Source organism: Sorex fumeus, unplaced genomic scaffold, assembly GCF_029834395.1.
Source record: "Sorex fumeus unplaced genomic scaffold, SorFum_2.1 ptg000007l, whole genome shotgun sequence".
NCBI lineage: Eukaryota > Metazoa > Chordata > Mammalia > Eulipotyphla > Soricidae > Sorex > Sorex fumeus.
This window is the reverse complement of record NW_026606064.1, coordinates 60263178-60282453: the sequence shown is the minus strand read 5'-3', so window position 1 is coordinate 60282453 and position 19276 is coordinate 60263178. Positions and strand designations below refer to the sequence as shown.

The 19276-nt window shown below is 39.8% G+C and overlaps 1 protein-coding gene across 5 annotated transcripts in view; it reads right to left on the bottom strand.

The window, feature by feature from the left end:
• MPP7 (MAGUK p55 scaffold protein 7) overlaps positions 1-19276 on the bottom strand; it is a 236151-nt gene that overhangs the window by 161049 nt on the left and 55826 nt on the right. For all 5 annotated transcript variants that reach the window (XM_056136933.1, XM_056136941.1, XM_056136950.1 and 2 more), the window contains exon 2: positions 24-183. In XM_056136933.1, coding sequence (XP_055992908.1) covers positions 24-60 — 37 coding nt within the window. In that variant the 5' untranslated portion in view covers positions 61-183. The remainder of the gene's footprint in view (positions 1-23; positions 184-19276) is intronic.

Genomic DNA, 19276 nt, shown 5'->3' with positions numbered 1-19276 from the left:
CTGCCACGCTTGGGCTCACATACCTGTGTCGCTCCCCGATCCGGTTGACAAAGCTGGCATGGTGCGGGCTGCAGGCGGGGACGCCACTCTCCAAACACCGGCCCGGGCAGCCGCAGGGAACTGCCCGCTCAAGGGTCAGCTGCCGCGCTGCCTACGGAGATTTATAAGTCGCACGGGCCGCTTCTGCAAAGACAAGGATCCTTTTAAAAATAATAATAATCAGGACTATTACTAAATTGCAACCTTCTGCGACTAAGTCACAATTCTAACTACCCACATGGATGGCAATTATCCGGACTTTATTTTACGAAGGATACACAAATATGAAGTGCGAGAGGTGTTTTGTTTTGTTTTTCCTTAAGATATAAGATTGACGTGCAATTTCTAATTAAAAATGGCAAAATTCTTCTTGCATGAATCAAGGCTTCCTTGGGGATTTCTGTAGTTGATCTAAAAGCTGTTGATTACATTGAGGTCGAACTTTTAAGGTATTTTTGTAAACCAATGGCATTCTAAAAGTCTGTTAAGATAACACCAAACTGTATTTCTGAAAAATAGAACAGAAACTCTCTAGAATGGTCAATCATTAATTGTAATCTTTTAAATAGCTCATCCTAATTTTAAAGCTGCCAGGTCACTAACTGAAATCTACAAATAAGTGATACTATGTGACATAGGCAAGTGTGTGAAACAGGGCAAGAAAATACTAAAAGGCTTTTCAATTCAAGGAGCTGAGATTATAAAATGAAAAAAAAAAAACAAAAGTAGCAAGATTCAAATTTATAACTGAAATCTATGAATAACCCTAAAAGAATCTGAGTGCTGAAGCAAGATATTATTAGAGACACAAGTGTTAATAATCTAAACTAAACCTGACAACCCAAGCTTAGACACAAAACTAAATTCTTTCAGTTAAAAAAATAAAAACTGTTTCGTTGAAACTGACAACATTTTCTAGATGTATCTTGGGAAATATCCATTTTCATTCAATAACTCATGTATATATGTTTATCCCAAAGTACACAGTAAAAGTACTACTGCATTATAGCTTGAGCAAGAGACCCGGAGCCTGATCTAATCTCTAATCCTTCAAGCTCTGTAACCTGGGATAAATTATTTTATCTTAGGAAACTTTACTCTTCCTTAAATGCTCAGGAGACAAGAACAATCCTGAATTGTTTGATAATTAAATACATTAAAGCATACTCTGCAGTGTGTGACACGGGGCAAGAAAATAATAAAGATGGCTTTTAAATTCGGGGAGTGAGATTATAAAACGAAAAAAACTAAAGTAGCAAGATTAAAATTTATATTGGCCTGACACCTAGAACGAGGCCATGTGGTTTAAATTTGGACCCGCAGCCTAATAACAGAAAATACACCTCTTGGAAATCAGGAGAACCAAACAATCTGCTTAAGTTTATCTTCTAATCCACCTTCCCCCTACTCTGAAATCAAATCTGGTCATTTAAAACCATATTTTAACATATATGCACAAGAAAAACAGAAACTGTAAATGTCTGAAAAACGGGATTCACTTTTTAATCCTTGAAGCCTTTACACCGCTGATTCATATTATAGAATAAAGAAAATGAGCTTGCCATTCTCAAACTGCAAAATCTGATTAAAGCCTTCTACATTCATTTTTTTCAACTATCAAAGTGAACACAGCATGAAAAAGAAGTCATCAAATAGTCTGTCTTAGCCCCAATTTAATTGCACAAAGTCTTCAGCTTTGCTTTATATCATTACAAAGACTGAGATGGTTAAAATACGTATGAAAACCATATTTTTAAATTTAAAATTGGATCCACTGCCTAATAAAAGAAAATACACATTTTGGAAATCAGTAGAATCAAACAATCTGCTTAGTTTATCTTCTAATACACCTCCTCCTACTCTAAAAATCAAATCCGGTCACTTAAAATCATATTTTAACATATATACACAAGAGAGGGGTGTTAATTAAGAATATAAGGGCAACTATTTAAAAAACAAAAACAAACACTATTCAGCTAAAAATAAAAAAGAGTACAAATACAAAGCAAGGTTTCATTCCTGCCCAACTTCGAAGCTATTATCCCTAATCATTTTTAAAAGCAACACTGCTTTCTTTGCATAAGTTATTCCGTCAGGATAAATTCAACTACATAGAAACATTCCTTAGTTCAAATGTGAAGAAAGTGAAAAACTGGCCAAATATAATTTAAAGAATGCATTCTAGGGCCAGAGAGACAGATCAACAAGCCGAGGACATGCTTTGCACGCAGGAGGTCCGGAGTTGGTTCCTGGCAATGAATGGTCCCAAGCAAAGAGTCAGGAATCAGGAATGGTCCCTAAGCACCACCCATTACAGTCTAAAACCAAAATTTAAAAAAAGAACATATTTTAATTTCTAGACTTTGGTTTTTCTGCTAATAAAAAGAAAAGTGATCAAAATGTATAAACTGCGTGCACATATACCTATACCATTAAGGCAAGTATATATTTCTATGGGCAGGTATTTATTATATATATATATATATATATATGAATGTACAGAAGTTAAATTCTTCATGCCACAAGAAGTTACCGTGTACAGTACAAGTTTTCTAACTATAGAAATGCATAACTATATCATGCGAACAGTCACTTTCACTGTTTCAGTTTATAAACCACATACTCATAAGCCAATGTGTGCTTACAAAAAAAAAATTCTATTAATGTTAAGTCACCTCTAACATTTTGCATCCAAACATCCCCATAAACTGATACAGCTACGTTATATACATGCTATATATGAAACGTCTTAGCATTTCTCCTTTTCGATTTCATGATGAATACTCAAGGTTAAATTTTTCCAGTGCTGAATTTTTAAGAGAAATATATGCAGCAAAGTAATTATCTCAGAACATATAACAGGCCTGTTAATAAAAAAAAAATTAATGGCTTGATAAAACCCAAACTAGTATAATGCTTAATACTTTGTAGAGCGAGGCAGAGTTACTAAATTTAACTTTGAAACTGAGTTAGAGTTTTGCTGTAATCATACTATTTTCTTTGGCTAAATTTATTGAAAATGCTTTGGAATTTGTCAGAACCCAGCCATAATTATTACTGACTGTTGTATGGAATCGATTTACTACAACACAAAAATACCAGCTGTTACAGTGTGTCCTGAGAGGGATTACCGAATATTCTTAAATTGAAGTTCAATCCATCTTTCCATAAAAAAGAGAGAGACCCAAACGCCAGGAACAGAACAGCGGTATCAAGTGTTTACAATACCCAATAGAACTATTACAACCCTTCTTTAAAAAGGCTTATTTTTGAAATTTCATTATTCCAGTTGTACCTTGCTTCTATATATCACACTATATCGGGTTCTCCTGGCATCTATCATGTGGAAACTGTGGAAATATGGGACGGGCTATATGAGCTTACAGTGTTGACTTTCTACTGGCCACGGCTAGCCCTTAGCCCCTGTGACACTCCTGACACCCAGTGGCCAAGCGGAGAAGTGCAAGAATTTAGAGGAGGTTTTTTTTACGGGACATTTTTTATGGGAGTTTTTTTGGGGGGAAGCAAAAACTGCCTCAACTGTACCCAGTGAAAAGTGCAAAAATGTCATTAGTCAATGCACCCAAACAAAAACACACTCCTACTGCATTTACTCTCAATGTTTCCCTACAAAAGTACTTTTGAAAGGGGAGGTGGCTTTCCAACACTGAGCAGTACCAGCTGGATGTCCTGGGTATGATTTCACTCAATTCCAACACAATCGACCTGGACAGCGTCCAGGGCTTAAGGCCTCTGTCCCACAAGACTGATCCTCCCTACTTGGGATGCCAATCACGAGTCCAGGCTGTCACCAGAACTGCTGATAATAAATTAGAGATCAGAGGTCTTAAACCCACGCTCCCCTCCTTGCGCTTGATGGCTTTGCTTTCAGAAGCTTACGGAACTCAGGAAAACATTTACTTGCTGGACTGTAGATTGATCGTAAAAGGCTGTAACTCAGGGCCAAAAGAAATGACAAATGGTAGTAAAGCACTTGCCTTGCGTGCAGCTGAACTCGTTCGATACCTGGCCCCATAAATGCTTCCTCACACACATATCCAGTACTACCAGGGGTCATTTCTTGAGAAGAGTCAGAAATAGCTCCTGAGTGGTGGGTGTACACCTCCTTTCTCCCCACTCCAGAAAAAGGGCTGGAATTTGGAAGGGTCAGATGAAAGAGACACACAGGGCAAGCTTTATGAGAAGAGTCAGAGAGCAGACCTTACACACCCGGTCCTGGTGCCATACTCTGCAGGTGACACTAACAAAGCTGAACAAAGCTGGGGAATACCATCAACATGAATTCCACTGCAGCTGAAAGAGACTTGCTGGGAGTGATAGTATAGTGGGGAAAGCATTTTTTTGCCTTGTACACAGTCGACCCAGGTCCGATCTCCAGCATCCCATATGGTCCCCAGAGCACTGCTAGGAGTAATTCCTGAGTGCAGAGAGCCAGGAGTAACCACTGAGCATTACCGGGTATGGCCCAAAAAGAAAAAAGGGGGAAAAAAAGACTGCCTTCTTACTAACTCCATGTTTTAGAAGTTCTGTGCCAGAAATGGAAGGGCAAGACCTAGTTGTTGTTTTAATTCACAACGTTTTACACACACACACACACACACACACACACACTCTAAAGAAAGCAAGTATGGACTTAATTTTCAACAACATGTGTCCTCTTTGGTGAAGAAGCATTCCAAAATATTTTAAGTCCACTTGTCATCATAAACAAATAATATTATTAACATTCCCTCAGATCAGGGAACATAACTGTGCTCAGTATCCAACTGTAGATTATTTCATCAGTTACATTTTCAAAATCTAATATAGCAGTAACACAAACCAGAGTAAACTTCCTTTTCACAAATCTGATACCAGATTGCAAGGTTTTAAACTCACTCTGAATGATTCATTGCTTAGGTGGGCCAACACAAGGAATAAATCAATATCTTTTTAACACTTATGCAAGTCTTCAAAAATTATAATTTTTAAGAAAACAAATGAGACAAAAAATAGCTAACTGGCATAAATATACTCATAGAAAAGGCCTTTAATAGCTTTTACACAAGCTATTCTCAGTATGGTCTACATTCCCACAGCCCTGCTCAACAACTCTTTCAGACGGTTCAAGAGTCAAATTATTTTCATAAAAACAGGTTTGTTATTTGCTTTCTGCAATGGTAGACAAAAACCATAACTATCTTAATACCAATGCAAACAGCAGTACTAAACGGAAACAATTTGCCCTTGTATTCTTAAATGCCAAAAACACTTATTTAAAAAATAAGGAAATAAAGGGAGGTGGGGGGTGGGATTCATTTTCGAAAGCCCTAGTGAAGTTGTAAAAATTAATAATTAATGAACCCAAGTATATATCCTTTTAATATCCTGTGATATAAAAAAGTGCTGCTATGCTAAAAGAAGTTAAAGATTGTCCCAAAGGAAAGCTCTAGTGTCGTGGTTTTTGTAAACAGAACCAGCTTTTTTTCATCGAAGGCCACTTTCCACTTGGAAGAACAAGCAAATGACAAATTATTCAGGCTAGTTTGGTTATCCAGGCTGAGTACCTGGCAGCAATCCTCTTGACAAAATGAATGAAGTGGGTTTAGAATATCACAGGAAACTAACCGTGTTTGTTGTTAATGATAAAGCAACTTTCAGGCAACCCATGTAATTTTACCAAACATGTGCTACAGAGAAACACAAGCATACTAGAGCCCAGCCCCCAGTCCGCACAGTTCTATCAGCTTCCCAATACCCAAAGGTTCTTGGGAGAATAGTGAGCAATGAGAACAGGTGTGAATTTTTTCCAATAGTCTCAACATTTGCATAATAGACCAGACCAATGTGTTTGAAGTTATCAATGCGATATGAGAAAACCATGCATGAACCAAAGATCCAAAGCGAAAGCCCATTGAAGTTTTAAATCCCAATATGATGTTTCTAGATATATTTGAAGATTCCACATTGCAACTTGATGCTCAGAATTTAAGAAACTAGGAGGGCACAGGTGTTACACATAAGACTATAACTATAAAACACTGCTGTGAGGCCATATTAAGGACTGAACATTGGTGTCGGGCATTTTTTCTAAAGAATAATGTTATTTAAAGAATAGACACTTCTCAAAGGAAGAGGAAGATGGCCAGAAGGAACATGGAAAGTTGCTCAGCATCATCAGATAAATCCAAATCAAGACAACAATGAGATATCAACTCACACCAGGGAGAATGGCACATATCAAATAGTAGAACAATCTATGTTGGCGGGGTTGTGGTGAAAAGGGAACTCATTCACTGTGTTGGGAATGTTACCAAGTACAACTTCTGTGAAAAACAGGAAGGAGAGTGCTCAGCAAACTTAGAATTGAACTGCCACATGACCTAGCAATTCCACATTGGGGCATTTATCTCCAGGATATAAAAACACTCTTTCAAAAGGACATATGCACATCATTATTCATTGCTGAACTCAGTGCAATAGCTAAGATATGGAATCAACCTAGGTGTACAAAGATAGATGAATGGATTATAAAGAATATATACACAATACAGCTGTAAGGAATGATGAAATCATGCAATCTGCTGTCACATGTGGAAACTGGAAGATATCATGTTGAGTGAAGGAAGCCAAAAGAACAAAGACAAACACAGGCTGATCTCACTTATCTGTGGAATATAGAATATTGCATGCAGGAGGCTTGAGTTTGATCCCCATTAAGGCTTAGGTCCCCTTTTTCAAAAAGGGGACATTCATAGATAACTAAGCAGTCTGTTCAAATTTTCTAACTTCAAATTTTCTAATTTCCCTCCATTCTCTAACTGGGAACTCATTCACTGTGGTGGGTTAGATTTGCCCTATGCTTTAGTCATTATTTTAAAATATATAACAAATTGAAAATACACATAGATGAGAATATCTTTCTTCTGTTAAAGCCAGGCAAAAGAGACATTCCAAATTCATCTTTTTGTTTTGAGGGGTTGGGCTATTTTTTTTATTAAAAATATTTCTTTTGAGACAGAGAGATAGAATAAAAGCAAAGGAAGCCCTAACTTGAGTTGCTAACTTGAGTTCAATCCCTGGCATCACATCTAGTTCAACTGAACACTAGAGTGATATCTGACAACAGAGCCAGGAGTTAAGTCCTGAGCACCATGGGGTGTGACCCAAAAATAAAAATTTTGCTAATAAGTAACAAGTCTAGTACAGCTGTACTAAATAAAACAATTTATTTTAACTTCCTACCTGGTAAATATAAAAGTAACCTAGATAAGCACAACTCTCAGGGTTCTTCAGTAATTTTCAAGTCTAATAGTATTAAGAGACACCCAAAAATTGAAAACTGCTTAAGCCAGAGGAGGACAAAGGTTTTCTGTAAAAGATAGATATTAACCATTTTAGGCCTTGTGGTTGACCAGTATGGTCTTTAACTCAATATACAAGATAAAGGTGTGGGTATAACTGCATTCCCTAACACCTTAGAATAACACCCACTTCTGTTGGCTCCTACTCAACCCCACAATACTCTTGTGTGTGCAAATTAAGGATCTAAAAATAGCGTACTTTCCAGTGGATATCATTCATTATTACTTTGCGTAATGCTATTATCCAAAGTTATAGCCAATAATATTCAAATGAAATAAGCTTAAAGAGCCCAGGGACATTGCTTAACGATATGACACATGCCTCACATATATGAGGGGTCCTAGGTTGGATCCCCCATTGCTCCAAGAAATAAGTTTTCTTAAAAAAAAAAAAAAAACTAGGGCCAGAGGGACAGTTCAGTAGACTGAGCACAAACTACACATGCATGGGGCTCAGGTTTGATCCCCATTAAGGCAACGGTTCCCCAAACAGTGCCAGGAGCAACCCCTAACCACAGAGCTTGGAGCAAACCCTGAGCACTACAGGGTGTGATCCAAAAACAGAACAAAAACCCCAAAACATTCTAATGTTTTATTATGCAAAGTAAGAGCTATGGAATTTTAAATGATAAAGTTCTAAACCATAAACAAAAACTACACATTTCAATTTTGTCTGTTCCAAGAATCTGAAAATCTGTCAACATACATAAAAAATTAAAAGTATTCTTACAATTTTACATAACACATTTTTGTTACTGTGTTAGAAATTACTCTTTATATAGTCAAACACACACACACACAAACAAAAAGAGGGAAATGAAAAATTAAGACAACCACATTTCTCAAACTCACCAGGGTTCAGTGAGTACACAGCACAGAATACATCATCTCCTTACCACAAGGAAAGGAGAATACCAAAGCAACAAAAGAGAAAGAATCCCACTGAAAAAATTCTACAAACCTTTCAAGATTAAGAAAGTAAACCAGAAATAGGAAACAGCTTCCAGGTTAAGATACCCAAGCTTGACTATTGCAAGGAAAGTCTACAAGGAAAAAGAACTCTGGTCCACTAGCCTTCAGGGACATTAATCACAAGAGCACCAGGGTTCTCGGTGGTCACACACACACACACACACACACACACACACACACACACACACACACACATTCTCACCTTGCCTGAAACTACAGGCACTCACACTCACAATGGCCTCAAATGCAGACAGTCTGCACCAGGGACTACCATGCGTGCACCACCTCACTGATGTTTTGTCCACGGCTAAAGCAGCATCTCCCAGAGCTGTGCACAGCCCTTTCCTCCTCTTCACAGTGTAACTCCTCTTCTCTAATGACTGTCTACCACCCACCAACAAAACTGGGACAGGCTTCATTATACCACCAATGACCACTCTTTGTGTTCTAGTTCAGCTCTTCTCTGTAATTCCCGAGGACAAAGAAGAATGCTTTGGGGGAGCGAGAGAACTTCTGAACAACAGAACTGTCTGCCTCACAGTTCTAGCGTCTGGCAAATCCAAGAATGTAATGCAGATAAGTTGGTGGTTTGGCAAGAGCTACCTGGTTCAGAGGATGTCCTCTTCTCCCTGTGTATATTCAAGGCTCATATACATCACCCTTGAATCTCTCAAGCAAACAACACAGTGAAATTTTTATCTTAAAAGTGGGTGGCTCTCAATGCCTCTTTTGCAGACCACAACACCCAAAAGGAAAGAGAGAACACAGGGGATTGCCCTGCCACAGAGACAGGGGGGATGGGGGAATGGGGGTGGGAGGGATATTATCCATGGTGGTGGAAAATGGGCACTGGTGGAGGGATGGGTATCTGATCATTGTATAATTGAAACCAAAGCACAAAAAATTGTAAATCTACAACTTTAAAAAAAAATAAAATAAAATAAAGGGAAAAAAAAAAAGTGGGTGGCTGGGGGGGGGGGGGGGGGGTATGGTGCCCCCAGCAGGTCAATCTGTACCTGTGAGGCGAGTGCATCAGCAGCATCATAGCGCCTTCAGACTTCTAGATACACCAAAATTGCTGCTGAGCCTTTGGCCAGACCCCAAAACCTTAGGGCAAAGTTTACCAAGAAAGTTAATGGCGAAAAGTTAGGTATGTGGGAGACACACCCACAAACCACCTCCGGCTCACCTCGGCATGGCCTCTATGGTCCCTGATTGAAAAGCTTAACAGTCATGATCCCAGAGACTCAGAAACAAATCTCGAAACCCAGCAGCTTTTGGCAGAAATGCGTGTGGGCCACGCAGTAGGTTACTGTTGCCAGGCCACCCCAGGGGGAAAGGTGTTGTCCCTCCGCCTGCTCCCCCTAGGTGGCTCAGTGGCCGCCATCTTCCAGAGGCCAGTAGACAGTTAGGTTTGGGCCCGCAATGACGAGACACATGGGGCCTCACAGGATGGGGGTGGAGTCAGCACTTTCCACCCCATCCCAACGACACCCTGAGTCGCCGCCCACAAACTGCCTCTCTGGCTCCTGATCAAGCTACTTAACAGCCATGATCCCAGAGTCTCAGAAACAAATCTCGAAACCCAATGGCTTTTGGCAGAAATGCGTGTGGGCCAAGCAGTAGGTTACCAGCTCTGGGCCACCCCAGATGGGAATAGGTTTTGTGCCTTGGCCTGCTCCCCCTTGACGGCTCGGTGGCCGCCATCCACCAGAGACCATTGGACAGTCAGGTTTGGGCCCGCAGTGACTAGACACGTGGGGCCTCATGGGATGAGGGTGGAGCCAGCCCTTTCCTCCCCACCAAACGAGACCATGAGTTGCCACTCACGAAAGGTCTCTCTGGCTCCTGATCAATCTGCTTAATGGCCATGATCCCAGAGACTCAGGAACAGATCTCAAACCTAGCAGGTTTTGGCAGAAAATCTCTCCAGATTTAATTGTTAAAATTTCAGAATTTCGAAACGGCGTGGGATGGAGCGATAGCACAGCAGTAGAGCATTTGCCTTGCACACAGCCAGCCCGACCTAGCTGGGTTTGATTCCTCCGCCCCTCTCAGAGAGCCCGTCAAGCTACCGAGAGTATCTCGCCCGCACGGCAAAGCCTGGCAAGCTCCCCGTGACGTATTCGATATGCCAAACACAGTAACAACAAAGTCTCCAATGGAGACATTACTGGGCCCACTTGAGCAAATCGATGAACAAAGGGACGACAGTGCTACAGTGCTACAAAATTGTGCAGCCACTACCGCAACTACACAACATCATATATTATTCATGACCAGCAATAGAAAACAAATTGTCTACTGTTGCCTTTTCAGTAGAAGATCTGAGTGTTGGGGTAAAATCCCTAATAATAATAGTGGGTCTGGTGTCAAAATATTGAATGTGATCAAAGTAGAGAGAGAGTAATGTGGAAATCATCTGCCCTACAGGTAGGGGGAGGGTGTGGAATGGGGGTATACTGGGGTTTTTGGTGGTGGAGAATGGGCACTGGTGAAGGTACAGGTGTTTCATTGTATGATTGAGACTTAAACCCGAGAGCTTTGTAACTGTTCTCACGGTGATTCAATAAATAAAATTATAAAAAATGGGGGGGGGGGGGAAGTAAGGTGGAGTTCATGCAAAATTCAATCAGCCTAATCAGTAGCTGAATAAATAGCAGTACTTCTACATTTAAAAAAAAAAAGTGGGTGGCTGGGGCTAGAGCAATAGCACAGCTGGTAGGGCATCTGTGTTGCATGAGGCCAACTGGGTTAGATTCCCAGCATCCCATATGGTCCCCTAAGCACTGCCAGGAGTAATTCCTGAGTGCAGAGCCAGGAATAACCCCTGTGCATTGCCAGGTGTGACCCACAAAGCAAAGAAAAAAAAAGTGGGTGGCTTTTGGTTGTCCTTTAGCAAGGAGCTTTGTTTGCCAGCCTCCACTCTCCCTCAGTTCACTGGAAGTCAAGTCTGTGAAGTTCTTCATATGTTCTCCTTAACTAATTATTTATTCCAGATCCATCCCACCACTGGACTGGCATTCCCTTAAGTCCACTCTAAGGGAAACTATCTTATAATCATTTATCATAATTAACATAAATTAGTGAATTTTTCTTCTTGTTGGCTCACAATTTCCTCAAAAAAGGAACCCATATCATATGTTCCCCAAAAACTGCAATAATCTTATTCAGAAATACTTCTCTACATGACTAGCTCCAGTCTTCCAAGCTCTCTTTTCCTCCAAGGTGAGAGTAATCTCATTATTTTACTTACGGGGAGACAGCACAACATAATGCATGCAAAATCTGAAATGAAACAGGTTTAAGATCAGATCCCAGCTCTGCCCTGTTGACTCCTTGACCACAGGAAGCCCATTTAATGAGATGAAGTGCAACAACATAAGTAAAACACCCAACCTACAGCACCAATCAACAGCTGACAGCTTTCATTAACACTTTCCAACCCTGTTTTCATCACTCTCAACTTCTCATTTCCTTTAATCTGGCACAAAATTTTAGAGGACCTGTAATGAAAAGAATATAGACTGCAGTGAGAGACAGACCAGTTTCTGATTCTATGGCTTTCTACATATTATATGTAATATGCATTATATGTATAGGTGTAATATATGTGATAATAACAGATGCACTGAGTGCACACAATTTCCCAACGTTATTTTTCAGCACACAGTGTTTTTGTAGAATTTTTTATTATAATCCTGTAACATAAGCTCTATTGGAATTAGATGAAAAAACTAAACTTTAAGCAACTCATCCTAAATCCACAGCTTAGGGATCCTAATGTCAGTATTCCAATGTCCACACCCTAACAAAGTGACACGAAGCTTCTTCTTAATGCTTATTTAGCCTTTCACACTCAGTTTTCGTAGTTGTCAAGTGGTTAACAGTACCTCAGGCTCATTTCCTTCTTGTAACGCTGTATGAAACTTATCAACAGTACTACAAACCGACTAGGTGCTCAATTATTAGCTGCCCCTCTTCCTCCAACCTTCCACATTTTATTTTGTCCTATTTATATACAAATAAGAAAACATATACGTATCCTCCTTTACCTTGATCTTGGTCACCTAGCATTGTGTGTTGACCGATAGACCAAAAATCTAAAATGGGTTCAGAAAACAGTCTCTGGGGCTGGGGTGTGGCTCAATGGCAAAGCACTTGCCCTGTATGCCTGAGAACTGGATTCAGTCCCAATAGCACAAAAATGATACAAATCCCCCACCCCACCCCACCCCCCGCCACACACACACACACACACACACACACACACACAAATACATTTAGCCATCACTGAATCCAAATACTTAGGTCAAAAATCACCTACAAAAAACAATACCCTTTATTGTAGAAAAGAAAGAAAGCAAAGAAAGTAAAGGGTATCTCCACAACCTGGAGCAATAGTACAGTGGATAGAGGTACTATTGCATGATGTCAACCTGGATTCAAATCCTACATAGTCCGTCCTTCACCACCAGGAGTAATTCCTAGGTGCAGTCAGGGTATTCCAGAGCATCACCAGGAGTCGCCAAAAAATGCTAAAAAAATAAAAATAAAAAAACAAAGACATTCCCACCACCTACAGTCACAGCTTACAAAGTAACCAATGATATCAGTTCCCCAGGATTGAGATAGTTTTACTAAATAACAGAGCACGTCAGAAGCTCAAAATAGAATTCAGACTCCACTAAACCTTTCTTATTGACCAAACATCATCATTGCAATAACCATAAACACTGTCCTCCCACTGTTCATCAATTTTCTCAAGCAGACCCAGTAACATCTCCATTTTGAGAGTTGTTGTTACTGTGTTTGGCATATTGAATACATCATGCTTGCCAGGCTTTGCCATGTGGGCGAGATACTTTCGGTAGCTTGCTGGGCTCTCCGAGAGGGGTGGAGGAATTGAACCCGGCTCGGCTGGGATGGCTGCACGCAAGGCAAATGCCCTAACCATAATTCTTAGTAATTTCAAATTTTCACGAGGCAAAATACAAATCAGTCAACAAAACAAGTCTGATTAAGATTATAGATCACGCTCAACCCAAATTGTTGACAGAAATAAAAATAGAAAAAAAAATCTATGCCTTCTAAAATGCTCTATTTGCTTGCTCTTCAAGCCCATGTTCTCCCTTGAACACTTAATTTTCTTGCATGTTTATTTCTTCACTTGCCTTTTCCACTCTGGAGAAGCCTATGTTCTCTCTCAAACATGTATTTCTCCCTTTCTCTCCTCTCACATCTTTCTGAATAAAGTTTCAATTAAAACTTTGCTTCACACACACACAAAAAGCTATATATAACATTAAGTTATAATCATTAACAAAAATATAGTAGAGAAGCACCAAACCCTCGATGCCTGGCAGAAAACCTGACTTACTTAGAAAATAAGAAAAATTGGTTTTGTGAGAACTCCAAAAACCAGTTAATGGATTGGAACTCCCAGTGAGCAAAACTCAAATCTATGGCATTGGAAGAATAGCACAGCGGGTAGGGCATTTGCCTTGCATGCAGCGGACCTGGGGTTCAACTCCCAGCATCCCATATGGTTCCCCAAGCTTCGCCAGGAGTAATTCCTGAATGCATGAGCCAGGAGTATCCCCTGTGCATTGCCAGGTGTGACTCAAAAAGCAAAAAAAAAAAAAAAAAAAAAAGTCAAATCTAGAGTAAAGCAGATCAAGTCTTAAGGGTTATACCCATCTTAAATACCTCCACCCTATGCAATGAGGGGATGCATAAATGAGACCACCAGCCCCCAACTTCTTCCCAGGAAAGGAAGAAAGGAGAATAGCATGATAGGGTGGCTACCCAAGGAATTGGTTTCTAACTTGCCTGACTCAGAATGCTATCAAGGAAGCAGCAAAATCTGATGCCAGGTTGGAGGCAGAGATGAAAGTTAAGGACAGGGATGCGAAACAGTATAGAGTGACTGCAGTCCCACAGATGGATGCAGGGAATATGAATTTCCAAGGAAATACTGGTTACATGGGTAATCACAAGCATAAGCATCTCCAGAAAATGTCTGCAAAGTGCCAGATTCCCTAACAAAGTTGATGGGTGAGATTCTCCTCCTGGATAAATGCAATCTGTTGAGACTGGGAAAGGCAACTGTCTTTTCAAATCTCAGTAGAAAGCGGAGACCAAAAATATTATGGGGAAATGTGGCCCAATTAGCAAAAGAAAGTTCTGCAACGAATCCCAAGTAGGTATCTCACCTTTAAAATTTCAAAATAATCATCTTAAAGAGATTTGATGAGCTTAGAGAGAACAAAAATAGTAAATCCAAGTGAACACATCAAAAATTATGTGTCTGGACACACTAACAAAAAGCATGAAAGGAAAAGGAAAACGAGAACTGTGAAGCTAAAGAGGACAACAGCTAAATTCAATGTTTTAAAGCAAGGACAAACTTATCAGGCAGAAGAAAGAATCAGCGGGAACAAACCATGTGAAACTGCCATGTCAAAAGAACAGCAGCAGCAATAAATAAAAGAAGGAAAGGAAAGGGCCTATGGGGCACATGGGACATAATAAAACATACCAAATACACATAATGGGCGTCCCAGGAGGAGAAATGAGAAAGGAAAAGAGAACTAATCTGAATAAATGATGGCTAAAAGTTCCCAAACTTGAGAAAAGAAATAGATGAACAAAGAAGCATAAAAAACTCAGGCTAAGATAAAATTTTAAAGACTCATGCTGAGATACATAATCAAACTGTGAAAAGTCACATTGAACTTGAAACCAGTAGAGAAAAATGACCCATTCTGTCTGGAGACTTCCATAGATTATCAGCCACCTATATAGAAACCTTGCAGGTCAAAAGGAAGGAATACGATACACTTAGACCATCAAAAGAAATTACCAACCATACATCTGGCAAAACTTTCCTTTTACGGTGAAAAAGAAATTAACCTTCAGATAAACTAAACTCTGGGGTGATTTAGAAAAATTTGATCACCACAGAATCTACCCTACAAGAAATTTTAATCAGTATTCCTCAAGCTTAAATAAAAAGACACTAAAACAAAATCAATTCAAAAATCAAAGTTCCAGTTAAGGAAAATAGTCATAGATTCTTATAGTATAATACTGATGTGTCACAGTCACAGTCCTCCCGTTGTTCATCGATTTGCTCAAGCGGACCCAGTAACATCTCCATCGTGAGACTTGTTGTTACTGTGTTTGGCATATTGAATACGTCACAGGTAGCTTGCCAGGCTTTGCTGTGAGGGCGAGATACTCTCAGTAGTTTGTCAGGCTCTCCAAGGGGGGCGGAGGAATCGAACTCGGCTCGGCCGGGCTGGCTGCACGTAAGGCAAATGCCCTACCACTGTGCTATCGCCCCAGCCCCAACCTTTAATTCTTTTGTGAAACTTTTTTGGGGGGAGCCACACGCAGTGGTGTTCAAGGGTTACTTCTAGCTCTACATTCAGGAATTACTCCTGGCATTTGCATGGGGAACCATATGGGATGCCAGAAATGAAAACCAGTTGACTTTGTGCATGGCAAGCACCCTACCCGCTGTACACCAGCCCTCTTCTGTGGAATTTAAAATACAAAAGCATAATGATAAGCATGAAGCTATTTAATAGGCTATATACAAAGATACGATTTGTGACATCAATAACAAAATAGGGGGAGAAGACAGATAAAGGAGTTAAGATTTTGTAAGATTGGCGTTATCAGTGTTATCAGTGTCGAACTGGAAAGCTAGAAGGGGTTAGGCACTTGCCTTGCATGTGGCCAGACCATTAATACCAGCTCCATCTTGGGCACTGCATAAGTCCCCAGAGACGCCCTGGGTCATTCTGCAGCTCAGAAGCAGGAAAATTCCTTCAGCTTAATTAATGAGCGAGGCTCAACATATCCCCACCAAATAAAATAAATAAAACTATTACAGGAATTATGTGGACATTAGACACACAAATAAAGCTATCAGTTTAAAATAGATTCTTAACATCTTAAGAAGTTTTCTGTAATCCTCATGAAAATTGCAAAGAAAATATAGAAGATACACAAAAGTAAAAAAGAATCAAAGCATATCACTACAAGTTAATAATACACCCCCCCCCAAAAAAGGCAGTATGAGAGAAAAAGAGGGACCAAAGAAAAACCCTTATAAAATTCACAGAAAATAATTATGAAATAGAAATCCTTCTCAACTACATGTTTAATGTCTATAAATTCAACTCCCTAATCGGGACCAAAGTGCAGGTAGGACACACGCCTTTCATGAGGCTGACTGGGGCTCTGTCCCGGACACCATTCATGGTCCCCCAAGTCCTACCACAAGCGGTCCCTGAGCACAGAGCCAGTTCTATGCACTACCGGCTGGGGTGCAAAAACCAAAAAAGAAAAACTTCAATCCCCTCTCAAATCAAAACTGTGGACTGATGAACAAATTTTAAACACACATACACACACACACACAACTTTATGCAGAGACTCGCTTTGTATTCTGAGGACACACACAGGCTGAAAGGGGAAAGACATATTTCATGCAAACAGAAACTTAAAGAAATCAGGGGTGACCATATTTATAGACAAAATATACTTAAAGTCAAAAATTGTAACAATAAGAGGGGCTGGAGCTACAGCACAGTGGGTAGGGCATTTGCCTTGTACACGGCCGACCCGGGTTCAATTCCCAGCAACCCATATGGTCCCCCAAGCACCACCAGGAGTAATTCCTGAGTACAGAGCCAGGAGTGACCCCTGTGCATCACCGGGTGTGACCCAAAAAGAAAAAAAAATTGACAAATTGTAATAATAAGAGTATATAATGAGCGGGCTGGAGCGATAGTACAGTGGGTAGGGCATCTGCCTTGCATGTGGCCAACCTGGGTTTGATTCCCAGCATCCCATATGGTTCCCTGAGCACCACCAGGAGTAATTACTGAGTGCAAAGCCAGGAATAACCCCTATGCATCACCAGGTGTGAGCCAAAAAGTCAAAAAGTAAATTTAAAAAAGAGTATATAATGATAAGATGGTCAATTCGGCAGGAGGAGGTGTGATTATACACATACCAGCACCTGACACTATGATGTAAGACAAACACCGGCAGAATTGAAGGGAAAGAACAGCACAACAGTAGACATCAACATTCCACTTTCAGTAACAGACAAACCAGCCCCAAGAGCAAGGAAGAAAGAGGAGTTGAACAATATATTGTAAACAAAATGCATTTAACAGTCATAAACAGAACATAGTAAGTATTTTACTTACTTTACTTACTTACTCGAGCAAACAGAACATGATACTAAGCAACAAAGGAATTCACATTTTTCTCAAGTGTACAAGGAACATTTTTTCTAGATAGATCACATGTTAGGCAAAAACACAAGTCTAAACAAATTTAGGAAGACTGAACTCATACCAAGTATCTTTTCTGACCTCAAAGGAATGAAACTAGAAATCAATAGCAGAAAGAAAACTGAAAAATCCGTAAGTATGTGGAAATTAAGCAACATACTCAACCATTGGGCCAAAAAAGAAATCACAAGAGAAATTAGGAAATGTCTTGAGACAAATGAAAATGAAAACAAAACATAGTAAATCTTATGAAATGGAGTGAATATAGTACGAAAGGGGAAGTCCATGGCTATTTATACATTAGATGAAGAAATTCTCAAATCTAAAACCCAACTATAAGCTTGAGGAGCTATAAAAAGAGCAAAGTTAGCAAAGGCAGGAAATAAAGTATAAAACAAAAACAAATCAGAGAGATAAAAGAAGAATCAATGAATCTACGGGGTTTTATAAACTTAAGAAACAAAAATAATTGACAGGCCTGTACTAACAAAAAAAGTCAAATAATTAAAATAAGTGAAAAGGGTATGACAGATATTTCCAGAAAAATTAAAAGACTTATAACAGAAGTAGTGTAAGCTAAAATATCCAACAAGTAGGATAAACTAAAATAATTAGATAAATTTCTGGAAGCACACTAAACTGTATCATGAAAGAAAAAAAATATGAACTTACCTTTGGCTAGCAAGGCAGTTGAAACAGTAATTTAAAACTTCCCTATAAATACTAGATAAATTCATTAGAGAAATCCAACAAGCAGTGAAAGAATTAACATCAATTCTCCTCAAAATTCCGAAACTTGAAGACGGAGAAATATTTCAATCTCATGCTACAAAACCAGCACCTATTCTGATATCAATGCTAGAAAAACACAATTAAGAAAACAACATCTGTATCAATATACACCAAACTATACCGATATTCTTAGTTAATATCAATCCAAAAATCTTCCCTAAAAAACACCAGCACAGGCTGAGCCTCACCATGAGTGAATCTGCAGAAAACCCAGGTATGCGTGACTGGTAACTGAAAACTGCGGGTTCAAGGGAACCCAGAATGGGTAACCTCCTCCCACATCCCCCACATTTCCAGTAACTCAGCAGTCACACCCACAAGCCACCTCTGGCTGGTGCCAGATAATCTCTTCAACAGCCACAATTCAGAGACTCATTGTCCTTCTCTCTCAGAAGACAGCATAAAACAGCACTGTCATAGCCATGCTGCCAAACCCCGTGCCAGGCTATTTCATTGGAGTGCCCAGGAGGGGATTGGGTAAGGTCCCTCCCCACCCCAAAAGACCCAGCCCCGGAAGCTGAAAACCTCCCAAACTCAACCGCCACTGTGCTCACGGCTGCTTTCCTCATGCTCAGGCCAAGCCTCACCCATGAGTAAACCTATTCCTGGACATCTCATACCTCACACCACTCATACTCCAAGGGTAACACACCACGTTCGATGGGTTTAAAGTAAAAGGCAACCAATCTTAGAGGGAAATATATTTTTACATGTGCACATACACACACACACACATATATGTATTATATATATATATATACACACATATATATGCACACAAGGCTCAACCCT